Source organism: Schistocerca piceifrons, chromosome 4 (genome assembly GCF_021461385.2).
Source record: "Schistocerca piceifrons isolate TAMUIC-IGC-003096 chromosome 4, iqSchPice1.1, whole genome shotgun sequence".
Classification (NCBI taxonomy): domain Eukaryota; kingdom Metazoa; phylum Arthropoda; class Insecta; order Orthoptera; family Acrididae; genus Schistocerca; species Schistocerca piceifrons.
The window spans coordinates 687,957,462-687,983,041 of NC_060141.1; the positions used below are offsets into that span (position 1 = coordinate 687,957,462).

Here is a 25,580-nt window from a genome sequence, read left to right on the forward strand (position 1 = left end):
GGTCGGCTACTCTAAGATTCTATGCCACTGATGAATCGACGTCTGGTGAAAAATTATTCTTTTGGTACGTAAACAACATCACTGGTGGTAACTATAAAAATGCACCGTTTGTGCAGTGTGCTCGACGCCGCGAAAATTATTGTTTTCGTATATCTACAACGCTCATCACTCTGGCACGTGTGAGACCAAATGTGTTGTATAAAACATTGGATACGATCGTAATAAAGAGTATCTTATTTTTCATTTTCTCTCAAAAAGTTAATTCTAGAGAGCCTTTATCAGTAATCATTTATAAAATATCTATGGTCAAGAATTTATATTTGCAATGAAAACCGAAATTTTGTATGCCATATATAACTGCAAACAAGAAGACTACCATTTTTCATAAAAATGATGATTAAATATGTGTTAATTAGCATATGCTTGATGAAAAAATGGCTCTGAGCACTATGGGACTTAACTTCTGAGGTCATCAGCCCCCTAGAACTTAGAACTACTTAAACCTAACTAACCTAAGGGCATCACACACATCCATGCCCGAGGCAGGATTCAAACCTGCGACCGTAGCGGTCGCGCGATTCCAGACTGTAGCGTCTAGAACCGCTCGGTCACCCCGGCCGGCCATGCTTGATGAATTTCATATTTAAATGATGTAAGTATTCGAACTGACTGAAAGAAAAAAAATTAAGGTCACAGTCAGGTCCGTGCCAACGACACACACAACACTCAATTATCAGATTTCAACGCTACCGAATCAGCGGCACATCCCACGTTGAGGAATGCTTTATATTTATCAGATACAATTTCTCCAAAAACCTCAAAGCTGAATTTCTGTGAAACTGGAAACATTAAGAACAGCTTTTTTTTTCTCTCCATTTTTGAACAGTGTTCCAAGCGCGTGTTTCACTGCGAAGTAGGGAGCAGTAGCGGGCATTTTCACAGCGCGGCAATCAGAGCTCAATTATCCCTTATGGAGACTGCGAATGTACACGATTTTTGAAATAAAAAGTACGTAGCTAAAGTATGATCAAGAAAAACGTTGATGGCTGTTAATACATTACCATATCTTAAAGCTTTATTTACAGTGACACAATAATAAGATATCTACTACTTAAGTTGGACCTACTTCCAAGAGAGCAACAACACGTGTACGTGTGCTAGAGCTACTGACTAATCCTCGCCGGCCAGGGTGGCCGAGCGGTTCTAGACGCTTCAGTCTGGAACCGCGCGACCGCTACGGTCGCAGGTTCGAATCCTGCCTCGGGCATGGATGTCTGTGATGTCCTTAGGTTAGTTAGGTTTAAGTAGTTCTAAGTTCTAGGGGACTGATGACCTCAGATGTTAAGTCTCAAAGTGCTCAGAGCCATTTTGAGCCAACTAATCCTCGCGTTTGTGTTTGTTTACGTCAGGTTTATTCTTACGATGAACTAAGTATAACCTAATTATTTTCAGCCATAATGGCTATGTTTGTGAACTGTGACTGTGTGGGATAATTATTTATTTCAAGTGTCTGCTACCAGTCATTTTTTATTTTGTGCTTAATCTAACATAATGCAACGCGTTTCGAACATGTTCTCTTAATCTTCAGGCGTTTTATACATACATACATACATACATACATAGAGATATGTTACTTAAAAATAAACAGTCTTAAACTAGATTAATCTAGAACACTTTGTCCATTGTTTTTTACTGTAGCTGCTGGTGTAGAATTTGGGGGGAAGGAGGGGAGCAGTGTATGGGTAGAAATTGAAAACAGTGATATCTTCTGCTGGTTTAATTCTTTGTGGTTGACCATGTATATCACAGCCTGCATAGGGTGCAGATAGACTTGCATCAGTTATGTGTTACGAAAATAGTGTGAAGGGCTTTACAGTTGATCACTTACAATTTCATCATCTTGCTGCTTCACTTGCATCACTGGTGTGATGGCGGGCATCACTGATTTCGATTTCTAGCCACACACTGCCCCCCTCCTTCCCCCCAAATGCCACACCAGCAGCTACAGTAAAAAGCAATGGATAAATTGTTGTTTATTTTTAAGTAACATTTCTCTATGTATGTATGTATGTATGCATGTATAAACGTCTGAAGATGAACAGAACATGTTCGAAACGTGTTGCATTATGTTAGATTAAGCATAAAATAAAAAGTGACTGGTAGCAGAAACTTGAAATAAATAAGTATAATCTAGACCGCGCAGCCAGCATCTTTGATATTTGCAAGGTTGAAAAGACAGCAGCCGTGTTACACGCGATTCTATTCAGCCAGTGTTAATAATTTAGGGAGATGGGAGGCTGCCATCAGCCGGTGACAAGAAATGGCGGCCGCTATTGTTTCTCCAGCGACAGGCCAGTCCCGCGCGCCACCCACGCACTTTCCCATGCGACATATGCCGCCACTCCCACCAGCTAGCCGGCCGAAAAACGTTCGCGCCGCCGGCCTCTCGATGACATATTAATTACGTGCCGGTGGTTCGCTCATACATTAAACATGCGCGCCTGAATTATTGTGGGCTCCGCTAGCTCCTATTGTTATTACAATAATAGACGTAACATAGCTCGCGCGCCGACAAAAAGTGCCACCACAATCGGCCTCTCCTCGTAATTAGCTCAATTGAACCGGGCCAGGGGCAGGGGGAAGGAGGGGGGGGGGGGAACTGTTGGCCGTCCATTGACACAATTGAGCTTTTATTATCGGTCGCTGTTTGTTTTCATAAATACTCATTTCCCCGCCGGAGGGCACGAGCAACCCATCAGCAAGAAAATCACGTTACCGGCCGATGGCAGATGAACACGATGGTGCTATTAAGCCCTTTTCCCAGCCGCACCACTGGTTTCGCTGAATGCAATAACTGTATAACTCAACTGTCCTGGCCTCGTTGACATACTGACCAGTCATATTAAGGTCAGATTTTCTAAAAGTGGACGCTTTGCCTGCTTCTGGTGCAACTGCATTTGAAGCGTGTTGGAAACAAAATTTCTAATCGCCAGGTAACATTAGTACATTATTTGTGACCACTTAAAAATGTATTTCGAGCTGTCTTCCTGGCCTCGTGACTGGACGTTCCAACTGTATCTGTTTTCTTCTCACTTTAATTTTCGTTCAAATTCTCTCCCGCTACTTTATTTTGGTGGCAAGATTGCATTCGTAAAGCACGTTTAAGATTCATGCACGGGTAAACTTTACAAAATGTGATAGTTTTTGCTCACTAAAATTATAATATTGCAGTTTTTGCCAACTAAAATTATAATATTGCGTTCTTGCTAATTAGTTCATTGCTGGTTCAAAATATTTTAACTTTTTAATGTATCGCTAGACACAAGATATGGTGGCATTTATTAACTGATTGTTGCTTATTGAACTTTTTTTGTATCTGTCATTCCACCACTGAGAGAGATGATGGGCTGCAGTAGAGCATAGGGCTTTTCAGCCAGTAGCAATTTGTTCTGTAGTGGCACAATTTATTTGGATGCTCATATAAATTTGTAAGAAGATTTTTTAGATGGATGGGTAGGTGGAAAGAAGATATAGGTTTTTTCAGTCAGCAGTTGTAATGTGTTCTGTAGTAGCACAATTTATTTGGGGTTATTTGGGTGCTAGTTATAATATGAAATTTTTCTTTTGCAGATGGATGCATAGGTGGAACGAAAATGTAGTTAGTTCTTGTAATATTTTACTTGTTCCATACCTACACTGCGGCAAAACGAAGTAAATATATCACTTGTCCAGTTAACTTCGCCTGCGAATATGACTACGATTATTATTATTTCAGAGAAGGAAAGTTGCTACTCACCATATAGTGGAGATGCTGAGTCGCGATATGCACAACAAAAAGATTCACACAATTATAGCTTTCGGTCATTAAGGCCTTTGTCATCAGTAGACACACACACACACACACACACACACACACACACACAACTTGCACACAGGTCTGCAGTCTCAGAGAGTTGAAACCACACTCACCAACTTTCCTTCTCTGGTATTGTACATTCCATCCTGGATTTTCCATTGTTTGATTATTATTATTTTGTTTTAGCTTTTCTTTGCGCCCATGATACTTCCACTCAATCCCAAGGGAGTCTTTTGAAGGAAGTCTTTTAGACAGTAATTTGATTCTTCCTACGCATTAAAAATACATTGGACACTGTTTGTTTTGTTCATTTCTGCTGTCAGTGTTTTTTTCGATGCCCATAGACGTATGCAAAGAAGTCTCTCTTACCTCGTGACGATTTAAGATGGCGAGTAATGCTGCATTCTCTGCCTTCGCTGATTTTGCCAAGATGGCGTGGCACTTTTCTTGATTTTATGCGAATATAAACGAAAATAATTGTTGACGCTTTGTTCGAGAATTTTGCTTGAATCATCCGGCTTTTCTGAAAATTATAAATAAATCAAGGGCAGTATATGAGGGAATTTCCACCTGGTACTTATATTTTCAATGTACTCACGATCGCCGACGTGAGGTCACATTTGATTGTTAGCCCGATATGTAATTGAAGGGACTCGATCTTTTATTAAACAGAAAATATGCATAAAACAATTAAAAGTGCCTTCACAAATATGTAGGTTAGTAATCAATCTTTGCTCACCACGGTTTAGTAGAAGCCACGTTCTTCTGCTCTTTACAACAAAAACATTAGCTCTCAATGCTCATAAATCGCTTGTAGAATCTCAACACTTGGTCACACGGTATTCACTCCGCCTTTACACTCCTTTTACACCAGCTGTTAAATCTTGAGCTGTTAAATTCCACATTTTTCATACGTTCGAAGTACAGTAAATCGCACGCCAACCTTTTTCTTCTTTTCTTCCCCTTCCTTCTCCGCCCTTCAACTGTCAGTTCCCCAGATTTTACATCTCTCAGATCATAGACCCCGTACAATTACAAAATTACACGTAAAATAATTGTGTAATATATCTACATATTTCCTGTAACATAAATAGTATTAATTAAGGAAAAAATGGAAAACACGCTACCTTCGTTACAGAAGCTACTTTGAACACAGGAGTATACTATAGAAACATTGAGATGCGCGCTCGCTGACATACATTCCTTCCAAAGTCACGCCTTTCTCAACTTCTTTACAACTGGTATTCGGTATCTAAAACGAAGGGGATAACAGTAATGTAAATGAATAAGTAGAATTGTATGAAAAAAAAACACCCCATACATTAATTACCTTCAATTTGCAGTCCCCCAAAATTTAGATTCTGTATAGTATTGCATATATTTCGAGCATGGAAAAAAATGTAATACTAATCTTGGTTCACTATAAATTTATTTACCTTGATCGAAATATTAACAAGTATTTAGCTAATCGGTTCTAGTTGTTGCGAACTACTTTTATCTGAAGATTACACATCATCAGAATTTACAGACTGAACCCAGTAATGAAAAGGCATATGACAAAATACCTCGAAATATCATCTCGGGATTGAAATAAATGGCTGATAAATTTAACATGTAAAATCCAAGAAGCCGCGAACTGCCGAATCCAGCGGTGGAGGGGAGGGGGGGGGCAATGGTGTCTGCAGATCCCCCCACCGCTCTCCCAATTATTCAGCACAATCCCTGTGCCTGTTTCTTCCTGATCCCAAAATAAAAAAAGACAATTTGTTTGCAACGTAGCTTTCAGACTTAAGTCTTCAAATTTTTGTCGCTGTCGTATTCTGTTCAATAGTGTTGAAATGGTCAATCTGGCGACTTCTACCAATCTGTAGAGATCGAAGCTGGCACACCAGCGCGCTTTTGTAAGGTGTACTAACTTTGCAATGAACGCGACTGTACAATGATATTTGAAATTAAAAGTACGTGGCTTAGACTTTAAAAACTACGATTACAAAAAATCTCGAAGACTTTTATTGTTTTCAAGTGTCTGAGAGTTTCAGTCACAGTAACATAATAAACTACATAAAATCTTTTTTTACAGTTAATTTTAAGTATTATCATAATAGATCAAGAAAACACTTTCGTTTACTCCAGAGAATCTGGGAACGTCCCAATGATAGAACATTTTTATGAGCTGACCAAAATCCTGGATTCGCCACTGAGTTTGCGTGGTTTAAAAATGTGTAAGTGGATAATTATTCGTATGTTCATCAATAATTAATTGTATTAACATTTTAAGGGAATCTTTACGTATAAAGGAAACGTTTTGAAGGTAGGGCTGTAGTGTACAAGAAATTCTCCTACCGGTTGTCTTAAATGATGTTGCAGAGGCCTGTCTAAGGAGCTAATATTTGGGCAACCTTTTCTCAGTAGAGAACTTAGTATTGTACATTGTCGTTAGCCATATTTACCACCTTCCGTAACATGGAACGTTCTATTTAACGCTGGGTCTACAAACAGTCGCTACAAAGACTTCAAGGATTTATTGTTGGTACTGAACTTGGCGGAGAATATTAATCGTCTTGATGGAAACCCAGCCCAAGAGTAAATAAAACAATTTTCTCTGGCAAACTGCTTCTGCGTGACTGAAGAATACATTTATAGGAATCTTTAAGCTTTCTAGTTAAGTACTAAAGATTACAGTTCCCGGGAACCCACCGCGTTCGCCTTTCACAACAGAGATTCGCTTTCATCACCTTTTTTGTGGTGTAGCTGTCGCTTGCTAGCTGTTGCGTCAGTCATCCGTTAAGTCACACACGCGAAGGCGTCGCATTCTAATTGATTAAAGCATTACTCGCTCAGCACAAAGCGCGGACGAGGCGGCAGCTATAGCTATAAAACAGCGGAGCTGGCGGCGCACACCTCTCAGAAATATTGCGCCATCCATATCGTCATTGACGCTACGATATTTATTCACATTATTTCCTCCGAACGCGAGCGAGATGATGGCTTATATCAATCACGGACGTCGGCAATATCACTCATTCGTCATTTTCCGCTAGAGGCTTAGGATAGCGGTGCGAGGCAGTCCGGAGGCTTTACCACTTTCATTGTTTCACAGACGTCACTTGAGGATCACAGATTTGCCGGAGGGCCGACGGCTGCACGAAGAATACAGTACGTACCAGTTTACATCGAATTAAAATGAAGTTAATTAACATCCTGAAGCACGTAGTGTCGGACTCGTCACTTCGTTTAACGCGAACGACATGCGCACCATCTGGCGGAAGAAAGTCGAAAGCGCGTCGCACTTTGCCTGCTATCTCTGGAGGACTCCTTGAACTACAAGGCGCGGCAGTAGCTGGAGGAACTGCAAGGTGGCACTGCCGTCTGTCTCGCCTGATACCACTGCAGAAAGTTCCTTTTAGCGATATCATGTTGTCTGCAACCAAAGCCGGGTTCCTTCGTATAACCAAATTAATTGCATCAGCACTGAAACTCAGTGATTACGGAATTTATTTAAATTTGTATTTTATTTTAAAATATAATCTTATTGAACTTTTCATTATAATGTTTTAGACGATTCAGAACTAGAAATGAAGTGCAATTTACAGTCAAGCAACGCAAAAAGGAGATTATCGTGTCAACGAAGATACGGAATAACGATAAAGGAAACAAAAACGTTAACCTATTTTGTGCCAGCAGTGCCGCAGAGCTGAATAATTAAGAATGAAGATAGGTGGCTGTATGTAGCGTCGTTAATGTGGCCAGAAGAGTATTAAGACAGAAGTTACCGATTTATATATACAATTTTAAAAAGCTATATAAGTCACGTGTGTCGTGCAAAACTATCTTTACGTGTACGAATGGGGCATAAATATTTTTTTTTATTTTTCTTTTAAATCAATCTTAACCAATAAGGAGAAATAACGTGGCTGTATTTAAGCACTATAACAGATAGTCAGCAAGCCGCCACATCAGTTCGATTCGCTCCCTGCCACATTTATAATCCAATTACATCTGTGTATGCATTCTACGAAGCATGTGGCAAAGAGTGCTTATTATTTTAATATCGTTTATTTACTTCTAATTTGCAGTTATAGTCTGATCAAAATTGCTTGTTACCTGACATCTGCCACTGGCCGGTGAAACGTTCACATCGACTGCCGGCTGCCGCTCCGTTATAGGCGACACGCAAAAACAGAGCTGAGGACTCCACAGCCGCTGTTACTGCGTGTAACACTGAGCAATGGTGGCAAAGGCCTCCGTGACGTGTAGTCAGTAGAATCAGATGCTGTTTCGACAGCTTGTTTTAAGTAACCAATGACTGAACTGCGACAGAAGCCGCCCATTGCGGATGCCTACGGCCCGGACCACAGACTCGCATCTCACAAATTTAAAATTATTATTCTTGGTCTTTCCCTGTTGCCTTTTTTCCATTTCTGTACGGGGTAGGCGACGTTATACGGGGTTGCTAAATGTCACTACCCATCACAACCCATCGCAAACATCAAGGTAATCTTGTTTCTTCGTGTAATTATAGGTACAAACACCAGAGTGCATTGCTATTAAATCAGACATCTCTGACATTGTTCGCTGTTGATTCTAACCCGTTGTGAAGATGTTTTCGTTCAAAGCTGGTCATAATTTAATAAGAAACGAGTGGAATAATAATTTCCACATTGTTCCACCTACAAGGAAGGCTGTCTACAGTTTACGGAAACCTCTTGAGCGGATTACACAGGTCAGCTAGGCCATCAACAAGTGATGGTTACTAAACTTAACGTTGTACAAACGTTCCAGGTCATCTGACGATGTGTATCAACAACGATGGAAAATAATTCGAGAAAGAGTGTTGTGAATAATTCTGTAGCTTCAATAATGTATCGAGTTATTTCAGAATTTCAGTTGTTTGTTTTGACAGTCTCGATACAGCAGAAATGTTGACTGATTTGTTACTGTTTGGTATACCGTCTAAGTAAGTTTTACATACTCAGGCAACATTGGCTGGTTCCTAGGCTGCAGTGTGAGGGGAAATTCTGAAATAACTCGATACATTATTGAAGCTACAGAATTATTCACAACACTCTTAGTAAAGGAGTCAAACTAGCTGACGTCCACTCTACAATGCTTTTTAATCTGACTCTTGAAGCAGCGATTCGAAAGCTTCATATATCTGATTACTCAGGCACGAAGTCAACCCAGACATGTGCAAAAAAAAATGGCTCTGAGCACTATGGGACTTAACATCTGTGGTCATCAGTCCCCTAGAACTTAGAACTACTTAAACCTAACTAACCTAAGGACATCACACACATCCATGCCCGAGGTAGGATTCGAACCTGCGACCGTAGCAGTCGCGCGGCTCCGGACTGAGCGCCTAGAACCGCGAGACCACAGCGGCCGGCTAGACATGTGCATACGTTGATGATACAGAGAATGCAGATCATTGTAGTATTAAGGATAGAATAAAAGAAAGACAGCTTGGATTGTTAGGGCACCTCAAAAGAATGGTAGAAGAAAGGTGACCAAGGAGAATACTTTCGTGGCAGCCTCCTAGGAGCATCCAAGAAGCATTTGAGAAAAGAAAAACAAGCGAGATCTAGGAGTTCGGCGACTGAGATGCGGTGACAGCTGTAGGATCCCCCTTGCAGAAGGAGTAGATAATACACTTTAAACGCCGGCCGGGGTGGCCGAGTGGTTCTAGGCGCTACAGTCTGGAAACGCGCTACCGCAATGGTCGCAGGTTCGAATCCTGCCTCGGGCATGGCTGTGTGTGATGTCCTTAGGTTAGTTAGGTTTAAGTAGTTCTAAGTTCTAGGGGACTGGTAACCTCAGACGTTCAGTCCCATAGTGCTCAGAGCCATTTGAACCATTTTTTACACTTTAAACGTTACGGTAACGGCTTTGAATCTTAAAACTGCAGAAAACAGGAGGGCGTTCTGAAAAGTAATGACTACGAATTTTTTATTCTGTTTTCAGTACCAGTTAAGGTATCACAATGTCCCGTGTATTACTCGGCCGACTTTCCCGCTTGCGTCTAGGGGGCTCCGAATTGTAGCGTGTAAAATGACAGTGTGTTAACGTAACTGCTTTGGTGCATGGGGAAGAGCGTCCTGTAGTCGAGTATCGAATTCTAAGAGTTCGTAAACACCCTCTCCTTTAGAATGACAATGCCTGACGACACAAAAGCGCTGCGACAACTGCAACAGTCCGATACTTTTCTCTACCTGTCATCGACCATCCTCCGTACCGGCCCGATCTGACCCTGTCCTTTCATCTGTTTCTAAAACTTAAGGAACACTTTCGGGGACTTCACTTTGATAGTGATGAAGCGGTGCAGCAGGAGTGATGTCGCTTCGTCCACAAAGTCAAACTGGGCTGAGGTTGGGAGAAATGTGTTCGTCGCCAGGATGAGAAATAAAATTGTAGACACAAAGAATAAAAATGTACAATGTTAACAAAGATTGTTTTATTTTTTTAAAAAACCTTTAAGAGTTTTCACATAAAAAGTTCGGAGGCATTATTCTTTAGCACGTCCTCGCCCTATAACAGAGACGGCGAAAGAGAAACCCTGACAGCAGGGAGCGTTCTTGCCAGCTTTCGACTGAGCCGCATACGGCCTGCGAAGACAATAGTGGTCTATTGAGTTGCTACAACGATGAGGCGTTGCCATAGCCACGTTGAGTCGAATTCGTAGAGTAAATATCTCTGGAGTGAGCATTGCGTTCTGCGCATGTTGTCAACATTAAACCAGGATTGTCACGTGTTTTCGGGACTTCGCTGTGTGTGTGTGCTTTCTGCAGCGTTTGAAGTTTATAATATCAAGAGTTTTTGTTGTGTTTCACCGTTTGTTGATAGTGTAATTAGCGAGGGTGAATTACTGTTGTTGCTACGGTTGCAAAGAAAAATATGTGAAACGAGGGGTAGTAACTTTTCATGGGTACATACCATGTAGCTCTAACTATAGTTATTATATTAGTAAGAGACACTGTATATGTTTAAAAATTTCGAGACGCCTTATAATTAAGGCTTGATTCTGTAGGCCTATTTTTCTACGATTTTATGACTATATAACAGATATTAAGGCTCGTACAAAACCTTACAAACAATCGCTTCCTCTCGTAAGTTTGCTAGTGGAACAGGAAAGGGAATGGTTAGTTGTTTCAGTGAATACTATCCTCCATGCATTTATCAGTGACTTGTCGGTTATGTATATAGATTACTCAGTCTATTATTTATTTAATAAACTGGGATCAAGTACTTAAAATGCGTTAAATAAATATCTCAAAGTGCCACCAGTAAGAAAAATTGTGCTTTAGGTCGCAAAAACGAGAAAATAAATACGCAGAAATACAAGAAAAAAGGACGAATTAGCAGGGATATAATCGCTAACGTGCGACAAATTCGGTGTATTTCGGACACTTGCAAAAGTACTAGCGTACTGTCAAGTCGTTTCGTAGGACTAGGATTATCACTGCAAAAATGTACGTCAGGCTCTTTAATACTATAAAGTGCCGTATCATACCGAAAACTACCAGAAATCGAGTGCATCTGAACTGTGACACCTATCGCAAAGAAGCAGAATGTAATATCACTTGCCCTTAAAAGTTAGGTAGCTGGTTTATTCCCGGTATCAAATGGATACTGTTAAAATGTCTGCACAAGATATATAAACAATCCACGACACGTACGAAAAGAATACGTCTGCACTAGGGATGTAGTGACATTCTAAATATACAGGGACAAACACACCACGTCCCGAGATCACGTGACCAGACCGGCAATGTGTGTTGACAACACAAAATCTGTTCTGCGTATGTGAATGCTCACTCCAGAGATATTTACTCTATGGTCGAATTACGTGATTGGCTAAGGTAGACATGCGAAGCAGCCGGGCCAATCCCACAGCGGCTGTCAGGAACTTCTTTCGGCGCCTCTGACTGTAGGGGTCTTTACATCGTAAACATGGCTTTGGAAAGACTTGTAACGGCAATTGTTGTATCTGTGTTGCAGGTTCTCCACCAAAGAGTCGGCTACGCACGCCATCGTGGCCGTGCACAACACGGACATCAACGGACAGACCGTCAAGTGCTCCTGGGGGAAGGAGTCGGGTGACCCAAACAACGCACAGGCAGCAGGACAGGTGAGTTACATCGCCTGCTTCACCTCAGTGCAGTCTGTAGATTTGTGCTGCCTAAGATAATCCTGGTACGCGATCTGCACGCGACGTGACGTGTCACAGTTATGTGTGTTGAAAATGGCTCTGGCAGGGATGGAACCAATGGCGTGCTACACGACACAAACCATTCCGTCATTGACATTGCTAGGCGCGAGTTAGCAGAAGTCGCAGTAGATTTTTAGCATGTTAGTTGTTGGTATAAAAATTTTATGTTATGCGTAAGCTTAAACTGATACTCTAAAATCCTGCAGGACACTCAACAAAACGTAAAATAACGCACCGACAGAGGAGCATCGGATCGAAATGAAATTTACCAGTCGTGAGGTTCTCTTGATCCCAAAATCAAGACAAGTGAACAAATAAAGTGAGTACAAATAGACAAATCTCGTGCAGTGCAACATCAATAACGCTTTGGACGACATTTTGCTGCAGTACATGCCACAGTATGGTCCGGCATCGAGTTGATTAGACGTTTCATGTCGTCCTGAGGCAGCTGGGCCCTCAAATCTTGAACAACCATCTCCAAATTATGTATAGAATGACATGCCGGCGTCTGGCATTTCAGCTGGTCCCGAATATGGTGTATAGATAGGGTTGCCATACCTAGGGACACTCTGAGATAGGGGTATGCAAAATGAATAAAAAAATTATTTAACATGGTTAATTTTTATTTAGAACACAATTACACGGAACTTGTTGCGCCCTGGGCGCAATATTCAGAGATGAACCATCCAGTAAACGGAAATACAGGCAAGACTACATGCAGGTAACCGCTTTTACCACTGTACTCAACACCAAGCCAACCAGCAGAAGGTCCATAGGAAGACCTAGAATTCGACGGAGTGACTGCGTATCCAAAGACCTTCAGAAAGTGGGACTGCTGGAAGGATGGCAGAAAGGAGCCGAAGACAGGCTGAAATGGAGGCAATCTCTCAAAGCAGCGCGCTGTCCATTGGGCCTGATGGCGTAAAGTAAAATAAAGTAAAGTAAGTAAGTATAATACAATTTAACACTGTTGCATCTTATGATGTGGCTTTAGGCCGCGAAACCGGTTGTGTGTAAAACAACAGTTTTACCAGCTGCCAGAGGAAATGTTCTTAACATCATGCACTTCCTAGTGAGGTAGAACAGTGTGCATTCTTAAAGATGAAATTGTCTTTAAGCAGTTTACGTTATTACAACTGTAACTTGAGAATGGCACAACAGGCCTAATTCCCGATCGTGGTGAATAAATGAAGCCAGTAATGGTCCTGCTTCTTAAATGTTGTCCTTACTAAACTACTGCAGGACAGTGGACACAAGTAAAAGAATATAAATACCGGGACTTAACGACATTGGAATGATATAGAAATTTATTGAGATAACTTACAGAATCGATAGATGTGTAATTTGTAGCAAACAACCTCAGTATGATTCATGTAGCGCATCAGTACCCCATTCCTCACGGAAGTTCGAGGTTTCCTCGAGAATCGCTTCCCAGGTCGGTAGACTGGCCGCGAGGGGCTAATCGCATGGGCATTTCATTCCCCAGAATTGAAACACTGGTTTTCTTTCCCTGGGGCTCCGTTAAAGACCGTGTACAAGTTCCTCCTCTACCAAACAATTGACCGACCTGAAAAATCGAATCTACGCTACCGTTGCATAAGTTACACCCGATTTGCTTCACGGTGTGTGGGAAGAAATTGATTGCCGGTGGGATGGAAGTCACATAGAATCAAAATGACCCTTGCACTTTTTTGTTAAACTTTAAGTTTGCTACAAAATGACACATCTACCGATTCTGTAAGACTTGTCAGTAAATTGCTACACCATTCCAGAGTTGTAAAGTCCACTTCGATTCATCCTTTAGTATAGTACTGAGTCCGTCTTAGCCGATTGTGCGGGCCACTTACACGTACAGGGCGAACATGTGGAAATGGAGGAAGCAAGGTCCAGTGAACATGCATCGTTGCACGGTTGGTGGCGCTGACGAATAAGAGTTTCTCTGACCACGTGCCATGCGTTTCTTGTGTGTTGTAGACTATGTGATTGACGTAGCGTACTATAAGCAGTAGAATGGTCATGTGTTCATGTCGAGAACAAGCCGAGATAGTGTCTGCGTACGGTCAAGCAGATGGAAACGGTCGAAAGGGGCAATGCTGCACCAAAAAAAGTACCCTCACAGATATCAACCATGTCACACAATATTTGTGAGTTCATGGGTGCTTTCAGACAGACGAAGGTGCAGCGAGGCAGCGGTCTGTGCGTGACCTGTACCAGATTTGGAGGTCTGGTTCAGCAGGATGTTGAGATGAATCCTAGTACAAGCTCCAGACAAGTGGCCCGCCAAAATCGTGTAAGACGAAGTGCGATTGTGTGTATGTGAGGGTACTTGTTCTGTTAAAACCGTGTTGCCTCGTCTGCTTGGCCGTACACAAACACCATCTCGGCTTGTTCCTGACATGAATACCAGACCTTTTTGCTGCTTTATAGTACGCTGCGTCAATCACACATACAACATACAATGAACACACTACACGTTGTCAGAGAAACTTTCATTCAACAGCGCCATTTACCGTAGCAACGATGCATCTCGGGACACATGTTCATAGGACCTTTTCTCCTTAATTTCCAGCCGGGAATCAGTCCCTGCAGTTTTCGGTTTTATTAATATTCACCAGGTATATACTGGGTGCGACAATAAAGTAATGAGACTAATTTTCTTTGGAAGATGTGGCAACCCTACAGGCTTGCATAGGCACAATATCTTTGACCTTGGTCTACAAGCTGCTTCTAGTCCAAGCGGCACATCGATGCAACTGCTCAGTCGTGAGTTGTGCTGCAATAAGTTAACACATGTTTGTGTCTCTCGTCACGGAAATGGAACTGCACAATATTGCGCAACGGTATGCTATTTCTTTTTGCGTTAAATTAGGTGAAAACGCGACGACAACTTACGGTAAGCTTTAGAAGGCTTTCGGAGAATAGGTTATATCAAGAGCTCAAGTTTTTCGTTGGCGTAAAATGTTTGGTGAAGGCAGAACGAATATTGAAGATGAAGACCACAGTGGACGACCATCAACCTGACGGACGGATGCCAACTTGGCCAGGGTGCATGAACTCGTACGATCTGATTGAAGATGATCAGTGAAAATGATTGCAGAAGAACTGAACATCAATCGTGAAACAGTTCGTCTAGTAATAACTGAAGATCTTGGTATGACAAAGATTTGTGCAAAAACGGTCCCCAAAAATCGCACACCACAACAGCGAGAAACACGGAAATATGTGGCAGCCGATCTGTTAGAGCAGGGCTTCCCAACATTTTCAGCTGGCGGACCCCTCCTTCAGTCGAAAATCCATGGCGGACCCCTAGTCAGTCAAGAGCACAGTAACTATAAATTTCAGAGCTGAGCCCATGGGAACTGAAAGCTTCTTAATGCAAGTGCCATGTTCCCAATGACCTCCCCCCCCCCCCCCCCCCACCCTAAGTATCAATAGTCTTTGTTTTAGAGATGAATGAAAACAACTTGAAATTAACGATCCAATTTGAATTCCCACTGTATGCAGACACTTACTAGTGGATTTACTCCCTTTTACTAAAATGTAGCCGGCCGCGGTGGTCTCGCGGTTAAGGCGCTCAGTCCGGAACTGCGCGACTGCTACGGTCGCAGGTTCGAATCCTGCCTCGGGCATGGATGTGTGTGATGTCCTTAGGTTAGTTAGGTTTAAGTAGTTCTAAGTTCTAGGGGACTGATGACCACTGATGTTAAGTCCCATAGTGCTCAGAGCCATTTGAACCATTTGAACTAAAATGTAAACTTTCACGGCCGGAAATATCGTGTTCATTATAATTATCCGGGCTGTTATGCCATGGTCGGTTGATGAATTCTGTGGTGATTCCCAACGTTTCGTCTCCGACTGCGGGAGACATCTTCAAGGGGGTCCGTAGCTTGATGGAAGGTCCAACACACACACTGGCTCGCTACTGACTGCCGCTAAATTCCGTGTCCGCGCGCCCCCGCGCCGCGGCGTGACGTCACGTGTTTTGAAAACGTCAGTGCAATTGGCCGCTGTCCGTCGCCGTCGATCGCCGTTGCCATCACCCAGTAGTGGACGAGTGGTACACATCTTCTTTAACACCGGCATCCATATACCGTTTAATTTGACGCCCTCCTCCTTTCGGTTGAAATTATTTGGGTGTTTGGCGATTTCGATTGCCTCCCTGTAGAGCCTTTCGTAGTATCCGCTCGTGGCCGCTAGTACTTGCGTCTCCTCGAAACGAATATTGTGGTTCCCTGGCTGGAAAGCATGCTCCGCAACAGCTGATCGTTCCGTTTCTCCTCTTCTACAATTTCCCTTGTGCTCTTGCAAACGTTTAGAAACAGTTCTTTTGGTGGTACCCACATAAACATCACCACAGCTGCATGGGATCCTATACACTCCAGATTTTTCCAATGGTTTGCGAGCGTCCTTGGCAGGCCTAAGGTATTCCTGTATCTTCCTGGTGGGCTTGTAAATTACGGTAATATTCCGCTTCGTCAAGATCCTCCCTATTCTTTCCGTTACATTTTTAACAAACTGCAGGAAAACCTTAGATTTTGCAGCAGCCTGTACGTCAGTATGATTTCTGCGTGGCTGCCTCAACGCACGTTTTATTTCGGCGGACGAATATCCGTTCTTCGTTAGTGCATTGTGGAGATGTTCCATCTCAGCGTCGAGCAACTCAGGTTCACAAATATTTCTAGCTCTGTCCGCTAACGTCTTGATAACACCCCGCTTCTGTTGTGGGTGGTGGTTCGAATCCCGGTGCAAATAACGGTCCGTGTGCGTGGGTTTGCGGTACACTGAGTGGCCCAAACTACCATTTTCGTTTCTAAACACAAGCACATCGAGGAAATGTAGTTTGCCGTCTACCTCCTCCTCCATTGTAAACTGAATTCTTGAGTTTATACTGTTCAGATGTTCGTGGAACCGGCTTAGTTCCTCCCTACCATGTCTCCACAACACAAACGTGTCATCCACGTATCGGAACCATACATTTGGTTTCTTGCTGGCAGTACCTAAGGCCTGTTCTTCGAATTTCTCCATAAAGAAGTTTGCAATTACGGGACTTAGGGGGCTTCCACTTGAAGTATGTGGTCGTCAAACAACACTTAAACAGCTCTAAAATATCTGCAGGAAAATTTCGATCCAGCTGTTCCAATACATCATTAAGTGGAACCATGGTAAACAGCGATACCACATCGAAGCTGACCAATATGTCCTCCGGCTGGACCACTATGCCATTCAATCTGCTGATGAAATGTGTCGAATTCTTTATATACGAGTCCGAACGGCCCTCATGTGGTTTTAACAGCGTAGTCAAAAACTTGGCTAACGAGTAGGTGGGCGAACCAATGGCACTTAGTATCGGTCTTAACGGAACATTTTCTTTATGAATTTTGGGCAATCCATAAAGCCTCGGTGGTAGCGCAACCGAACTGCAGAGACCTTTCTGTACACTCTCTTCAATGGAGGACTTTTTTATTAACCGCGACACAGTTCTGAGAACGTTGTTAGTGGGGTCCTTATTCAGCTTCCTATATGCTTGCGGATCCAGTAGATCCGTAATTTTTCTCTCATAGTCGGCCACATCCATAACCACCGTTGCGCTTCCTTTGTCAGCTGGGAGAACCAAAATACTATCGTTGTCATTCAGGAGTTTTAAAGCTCTTCTCTCACCCACAGTTATATTACTTTTCGGCGGTTTTGCATTGGCTAATATTCTCACTGTTTCTATACGGATTTCTTCAGCTGTTACAGAATCTACACTGCAGATTCCTGCTTCTACATTGGCTATAATTTCTTCCGTGGGCACAAAACGCGGACTAACAGCAAAATTTCCTCCCTTGGCAAGCACAGATGTCTCATCGTCAGATAATGAACAGTTTTATGAGCAAACGGATGGCGTGGCTATGGGAAGCCCCCTAAGTCCCGTAATTGCAAACTTCTTTATGGAGAAATTCGAAGAACAGGCCTTAGGTACTGCCAGCAAGAAACCAAATGTATGGTTCCGATACGTGGATGACACGTTTGTGTTGTGGAGACATGGTAGGGAGGAACTAAGACGGTTCCACGAACATCTGAACAGTATAAACTCAAGAATTCAGTTTACAATGGAGGAGGAGGTAGACGGCAAACTACATTTCCTCGATGTGCTTGTGTTTAGAAACGAAAATGGTAGTTTGGGCTACTCAGTGTACCGCAAACCCACGCACACGGACTGTTATTTGCACCGGGATTCGAACCACCACCCACAACAGAAGCGGGGTGTTATCAAGACGTTAGCGGACAGAGCTAGAAATATTTGTGAACCTGAGTTGCTAGACGCTGAGATGGAACATCTCCACAGTGCACTAACGAAGAACGGATATTCGTCCGCCGAAATAAAACGTGCGTTGAGGCAGCCACGCAGAAATCATACTGACGTACAGGCTGCTGCAAAATCTAAGGTTTTCCTGCCGTTTGTTAAAAATGTAACGGAAAGAATAGGGAGGATCTTGACGAAGCGGAATATTACCGTAATTTACGAGCCCACCAGGAAGATACAGGAATACCTTAGGCCTGCCAAGGACGATCGCAAACCATTGGAAAAATCTGGAGTGTATAGGATTCCATGCAGCTGTGGTGATGTTTATGTGGGTACCACCAAAAGAACTGTTTCTAAACGTTTGGAAGAGCACAAGGGAAATTGTAGAAGAGGAGAAACGGAACGATCAGCTGTTGCGGAGCATGCTTTCCAGCCAGGGAACCACAATATTCGTTTCGAGGAGACGCAAGTACTAGCGGCCACGAGCGGATACTACGAAAGGCTCTACAGGGAGGCAATCGAAATCGCCAAACACCCAAATAATTTCAACCGAAAGGAGGAGGGCGTCAAATTAAACGGTATATGGATGCCGGTGTTAAAGAAGATGTGTACCACTCGTCCACTACTGGGTGATGGCAACGGCGATCGACGGCGACGGACAGCGGCCAATTGCACTGACGTTTTCAAAACACGTGACGTCACGCCGCGGCGCGGGGGCGCGCGGACACGGAATTTAGCGGCAGTCAGTAGCGAGCCAGTGTGTGTGTTGGACCTTCCATCAAGCTACGGACCCCCTTGAAGATGTCTCCCGCAGTTGGAGACGAAACGTTGGGAATCACCACAGTATTCATCAACCGACCACGGCTTAACTGCCCGGATAATTATAATGGACATTTTACTCCCTTTGTTCAACACACTATAGCCTGATTAAAATTACTTGGTAATTTCACACGTTGTAGCTGCCTTCCTCCAAGAGCAATCAACGTCATGTCCAAACTGTTCACTGTTTACAAGCTGCCGCTTGTGGTCAGTTCACTTCCACTGTTTGGCTACTGTTGTGTAAGGAGCATGCATATTTCGTAGCAGTCGTGTGTGTGTGTGTGTGTGTGTGTGTGTGTGTGTGTGTGTGTGTGTGTGTGTGTGTGCGTGTGTGCGTGTGTGCGTGCGGTTTTTCGTGAAATCCGAAGAAAAATGTTCAAATGCATGTAAAGTCTATGGGACTTCTGCTGAGGTCATCAGTCCCTAGTCTTACACACTATTTACCTATAATGACAACACACACACACACACACACACACACACACACACACACACACATGCCCGAGGAGGACTCGAACCTCCGGCGGGAGAGGCCACGCAATCCACGGCGACACAGCGCCTTTGACTGCGCGACCATTCCACGCAGTTGTGAAGGAAAGAGGCAAACCCATGATTCGGGATACAAACACATCATGAAAGAAAAGAGGCCAAGGAATAGCCCTTATAGGACTATTTTGACATCTGTTGTGCAATGTGTGGGAATACATTCACCCAGTTTACATGCGTTTCCAAAACCGGATTTCGTAAGCCGATGACCCAGTTCCGCTTTTGATTGGTCAGGTAAACACTTCAATATCGATTCTGGAAATTTGCTTTTATAAAGCCATTTTCCAGTTCCACAATCGATTTTCGTGCCCATGTAAACAGCTCGGAAAGTCTAGTAATTTTTACGTCTTTGCGTATCTACTGAAGGGCAGCTGTCAGTCCATAGCCGGCAGCTAGCAGGTGGCGTGGCAACAGTGTACTGTCAGTTGGTAGCTGGCAACTGGCAGGTGGCGTGGCAACAGTTTAGCCACAGCTGACAACTTCAATTACTACTTGGACACTATATCGTGGCAGTCAGCCTCGACTGTATACAAATTAGGAAAACAAACAAACAGACTCTCTTACTTCTATATAAGAAGACAAAGCATTTCACAGAACGTAAGACTTCTTTTCTCAAAGGAAACAATTCTAGCAGAGGAGGCTTACCTTTTACAAGGTGGCACGTGAAAAGTCCTCATTTGTTTACGCTCACGGCCAGTTGCCATAATATAGTGTCAGAGTAATAGCAAGTAATTTTAATTGAAGTACAGGCAGGCCATATTTTTAACTGAGAGGACGGAATATATTATAAAGAAAAGAAATTAGTTTTAGAGATCATTTTAATTTTCTTAACAAAAATAGCAATGCCAACAGAATTCAGTTAATAATTTTTTGTAAATGTTAGAAGACAGAAACAAAATTCCTACAAAGCTATAGTTCAGGTACGTTCACTGAGCATCTACGAAGAAAAATGCTTTCTTCTTTACTATAGATGAGTCTGTAGGAATAATAATGGAATCCTAGTGTGATGGTTGAGGGTGCTGCTGCTGACACAATTTTGAAAAGTTGAGTTCATTTCTTGACAACTGGAGACGAATGTCTGGTTCCGCATCTAGACAGCCTCGGTACTTAGTTTTGTGGGCAGCATAGATCGAGAATCCAGACTCACACATGTATGTTGTGGCAAACGGAAGAAGTACATGTTTAGCCTTTTCAACAAGGGGGTGGTATTTCTTGTTATCCAAACGGATCCAAAAGTATGAGTAACAGTCAATGTCAAAACTTGATTTCAAGGTAGGGTCTGTGGCAACTTCTATCAACAACTCATATTCATTTGATGATAGAATGTTCGGCTTTTTGGGTTTACCACCCATTCGTATTTCTGTAGCTTCTCATCTTGAGCTGTTGGGAAATAATGCTCCAACAATGACATCAAGCTTCGGAGATGTTCCAGGATTTGATGAAACAAATTCTTCCCAAGCGCCAATGTTTTGTTTTTCAAAAACTCCTTGAGAAGAGTTTGACCTCCCCCTCCACGACACTCTCTGCCCAAAAATTGATTTTCCTCTTGAATGCTCGAACTTTGTCGATAGCAGTGACCTTTTCACTTTGCCCTTGGAGTGAAATATTCATTTCATTCATTTTGGAGAAAATATCTGACAAATGGGCAAGTATACACTGCCAATTTTCGTCGTTAATAAGGTCTGCTAATTTGGTGTCAAGCTGCAAAAGGAAAGGTAAGACTTCCAATCTTAATTCGTAAAACCGAGAGAGTGCATTCCCAAGTGAGAGCCACCTCACTTCTGTTTGGAGAAGCAGGGAACGATGAAGGCTTCCCATATCTTCACACAGTATTGTGAAAAGTCTTAACTTCAACGGCCTTGATTTTATGTAGTTAATATTTTGAATTTATTCGTCTAAAACTTTCTTGAACGTAACAGGCATTTGTTTCGTAGCTAAAGCGTATCTGTGGAGAGCACAATGACTACTGCTGCAGTTCTTGGCGTTTTCTTTTATTTTCGTTATTGCTCTGTCTGTAGGACCCGTCATAGCTTTTGCACCATCTGTGCACACATCTATGCAAATACACCATGAAACTTCGTTAGTCCTTAAAAAAATCATCCAATTGACGGAATATTTCAGCACCTGTTGTGTTGGCAGGTAGTGGTCTGCACAATAAGAGGTCCTCCTCAAAACATCCAGAATATTCATAATGGACAAAAGCCAATAAAATCAGTAATCCTGCAACATCAGTGGATTCATCTATCTGCAGAGAAAATGAATTGTGTTGGATGCTAGAAACAAGAGTGTCTTTCACATAATTAGACATGTCAACAATGCGTCTCTTGACAGTATTGTTTGACAATAGCACCGAAGATACAAGCTTTACTGCCTTTTCGTTTAGCATGCAAGAAAATATATAATTAACACATGGCTTTACGAGATTTTCTGCAATGGTATGTGCTTTGCCTGTTTTTGTCACTACATAACTAACCAAGAAAGAAGCTTTTAATGAATTTTCATTAATTGTTTTTGCATGAGTTTTCATGCAATGCTGAGAAGTAGCTAGTTCAGCACTCTTCCTTTTGAAAAAATCGATGTCTTTAGCCTGGAAATCCAGGTGAGTACCTTTAAAATGACGGCGCAATTTAACTGGAACCATTGAACTGTTTGGAAGGACTCGCGCACAAATTACACAGTGAGTTTTACCCTCCTTTGTCTCTATAAAGCCCATTTCTAAATAGCTTTCGTTGTACTTACGCTTCTTGGTTATTCCACTTCTACAGGATATTGCAACCAATGGAGTATTTGCAGCGTTTTCACATAATAAATCCGGCTGTGGAGCTTTTTGTGATTGTTCTTCCTTTGGTCATCCTCCCTCCTCATTCATTTCAACTGGAAACTTTCCTTGTTGTGAAGGCAATGGAGAAACTGCACCCTTCAATGATCCTGACTTAGCCACCGATCCATGTTAGAAGTAATAAACTGGTCAAAAATCGACTTATGAAATAGGTAGTGCACTGACAAAGCAAGTTTAACATTTAATGATGCTTGGGGACGCATACGTGCCAGCACGCGCTGTGATTGGTCGACAAAGCTCGCTCCGTGCATGCGTAAAAAGTTTCAGCGCATCTAGCGCCGTGAGCCGGCGCACAAACAACCCCCGTATTGTTGCGAAACAGTCGATCAGAGAAGCCGCCTTCTCCGGCACTAAACTGTGTATGCGTTCTCACTTAGGAACCTCAATGGCTGCTTGGGAATACGACCTGAAGTAAAAGTAGACATGTTTTTCACACGAAAAGAAAAATAGTGATGAATTCGATTTTCACATTTTTATTCAATAATGTTACTCATTATTTTACACGATTTGGTGAAAGGTGGCCGCGGACCCCCTAGAAATTACCGGCGGACCCCTAAGGGGTCCGCGGACCACACGTTGGGAAGCCCTGTGTTAGAGCAAACGGAATTCAGTCAAGAAATGTTGAGCCGTGTTATCACTGGTAATGAAAGTTGTTTTTTTCAGTATGATTCAGAGGCAAAAAGCCGGTGATGAAAGTTGTTTTTTACAGTATGATCCAGAGGCAAAACGCCGAAATTCGCGATGGTGCTCAAAGGGATCACCCAGACCAAAAAAATCTCGCATGTCAAAAGTGAAATGCATGCTTGTGTGCTTCTTTGATTCCAAGGGAATTGTTCACAGAATGAGATATTCACTCTACAGCGGAGTGTGCCCTGATATGAAACTTCCTGGCAGATTAAAACTGTTTGCCGGACCAACACTCGAACTCGGGACCTTTGCCTTTCGCGGGCAAGTGCTCTACCAACTGAGCTACCCAAGCACGACTCACGCCCCCTTCTCACAGCTTTACTTCTGCCAGTATCTCGTCTCCTACCTTCCAAACTTTACAGAAGCTCTCCTGCGAACCTTGCAGAACTAGCACTCTTGAAAGAAAGGATATTGCGGAGACATGGCTTAGCCACAGCCTGGGGGATGTTTCCAGAGTGAGATTTTCACTCTGCTGAGGAGTGTGCGCTGATATGAAACTTCCTGGCAGATTGAAACTGTGTGCCGGACCGAGACTCGAACTCGAGACCTTTGCCCTTCGTGGGCAAGGGCTCTACCAAACTGCGAAGGAGAGCTTCGTGAAGTTTGGAAGGTATTAGACGAGATACTGGCAGAAGTAAATCTGTGAGGACGGGACGTGAGTCGTGCTTGGGTAGCTCAGTTGGTAGAGCACTTGCCCGAGAAAGGCAAAGGTCCCGAGTTCGAGTCTCGGTCCGGCACACAGTTTTAGTCTGCCAGGAAGTTTCATATCAGCGCACAGTCCGCTGCAGAGTGAAAATCTCATTATGGAAACATCCCCCAGGCTGTGGTTAAGCCATGTGTCCGCCATAACTTTTCTTTCAGGAGTAGTAGCTCTGCAGGGTTCGCAGGAGAGCTTCTGCAAAGTTTGGAAGGTAGGAGACGAGATACTGGCAGAAGTAAAGCTTTGAGAACAGGGCGTGAGTCGTGCTTGGGTAGCCCAGTTGGTAGAGCACTTGCCTGCGAAAGGCAAAGGTCCCGAGTTCGAGTCTCGGTCCTGCACACAGTTTTAATCTGCCTGGAAGTTTCAAGGGAATTGTTCATAAAGAGTGGTTGCCTCCTGGACAAACAGTTAACCAATATTACTACAAGGAAATTTTAGAAAGACATCGCAAAAGAGTTCTTCGTGTCCTTGCCAACATTGCTGATAATTGGACTCTGCATCACGATAATCCGCCATTCCATACTGCTCTGTCAGTACAGCAATTTTTAACTTCAAAACAAATTTCAGTACTACCACACCCACCTTATTCACCAGATATCGGCTCTGTGCGACTTTTTTCTATTTCCAAGAGTCGAAACGGCGGTCAAGGAACACCATTTTCGAACAACACAAGATGTCCAAAAAGGTGTGACGAGGGTTTTGGACGATATTATAGAAGATGAGTTCCAGAAATGGAACTTCCTGGCGGATTAAAACTGTGTGCCGGACCGAGACTCGAACTTGGAACCTTTGCCTTTCGCGGGCAAGTGCTCTACCAACTGAGCTACCCCAGCACGACTCACGCCCCGTCCTCACAGCTTCACTTCTAGCAATACCTCGTCTCCTACCTTCGAAACTTTACAGAAGTTCTCCCCCAGGCTGTGGCTAAGCCATGTCTCCGCAATATCCTTTCTTTCAGAAGTGCTAGTTCTGCAAGGTTCGCAGGAGAAATTCTGTAAGGTTTGAAAGGTAGGAGACGAGCTACGAGGTACTGGCAGAAGTTAAGCTGTCAGGACGGGCGTGAGTCGTGCTTGGGTAGCTCAGTTGGTTGCCAACGTATGTCAAATCGACCTGGTACTTTGCTGTAAACAGAAAAATTACGACGAACTCTAAACTTCACTCTATTCGATTGGCCGAGTCACCGCTGTGTCCATTATGTAAAATACCAGATACCGAAGAGCATAGATTGCTGTGTGACAGGGTAAAAGAAATATGGCTCTACATAAGACAACAGATAGCGAGCGTCAGCAGAACTACGCCCAATGCCGTTACGACTGCTGAATTTTTAAACCCTGACGGTATACCTTACCCTAAAACAAAACGAAATGCAATTAACTGGTTGAAAGGCCAAACGATGCATTACGTCCTAACAAAAGAATCAAGCAATAGGGAGGACTTCTGGGTATACCTTACAACTGAGCACCACAAGTTGATGTGTACTAAAAAATACAAAGAAAATTACGCAAACTTTTTAACTAAAACACTCCTGTAACCATTAGAAATGCGTAATTTACATTGCACATTCAAGCATTTCGTATATTAGACGAATGATTTTTGGTTAAAGTTTGTTCTACACGTAGCAGGAGGAGGGTTTCCAACAGA

General features: G+C 43.0%; 1 protein-coding gene and 1 non-coding gene across 2 annotated transcripts in view; both read left to right on the plus strand.

Annotated features, from left to right (window-relative positions):
- LOC124795057 (cytotoxic granule associated RNA binding protein TIA1) overlaps positions 1-25,580 on the plus strand; it is a 1,004,170-nt gene that overhangs the window by 931,247 nt on the left and 47,343 nt on the right. Inside the window, exon 5 of the mRNA XM_047258854.1 lies at positions 11,852-11,981. Coding sequence (XP_047114810.1) covers positions 11,852-11,981 — 130 coding nt within the window. The remainder of the gene's footprint in view (positions 1-11,851; positions 11,982-25,580) is intronic.
- On the plus strand, positions 23,903-23,977 carry Trnas-aga. Its single transcript has one exon. It is a non-coding gene; the product is annotated as a tRNA-Ser (tRNA).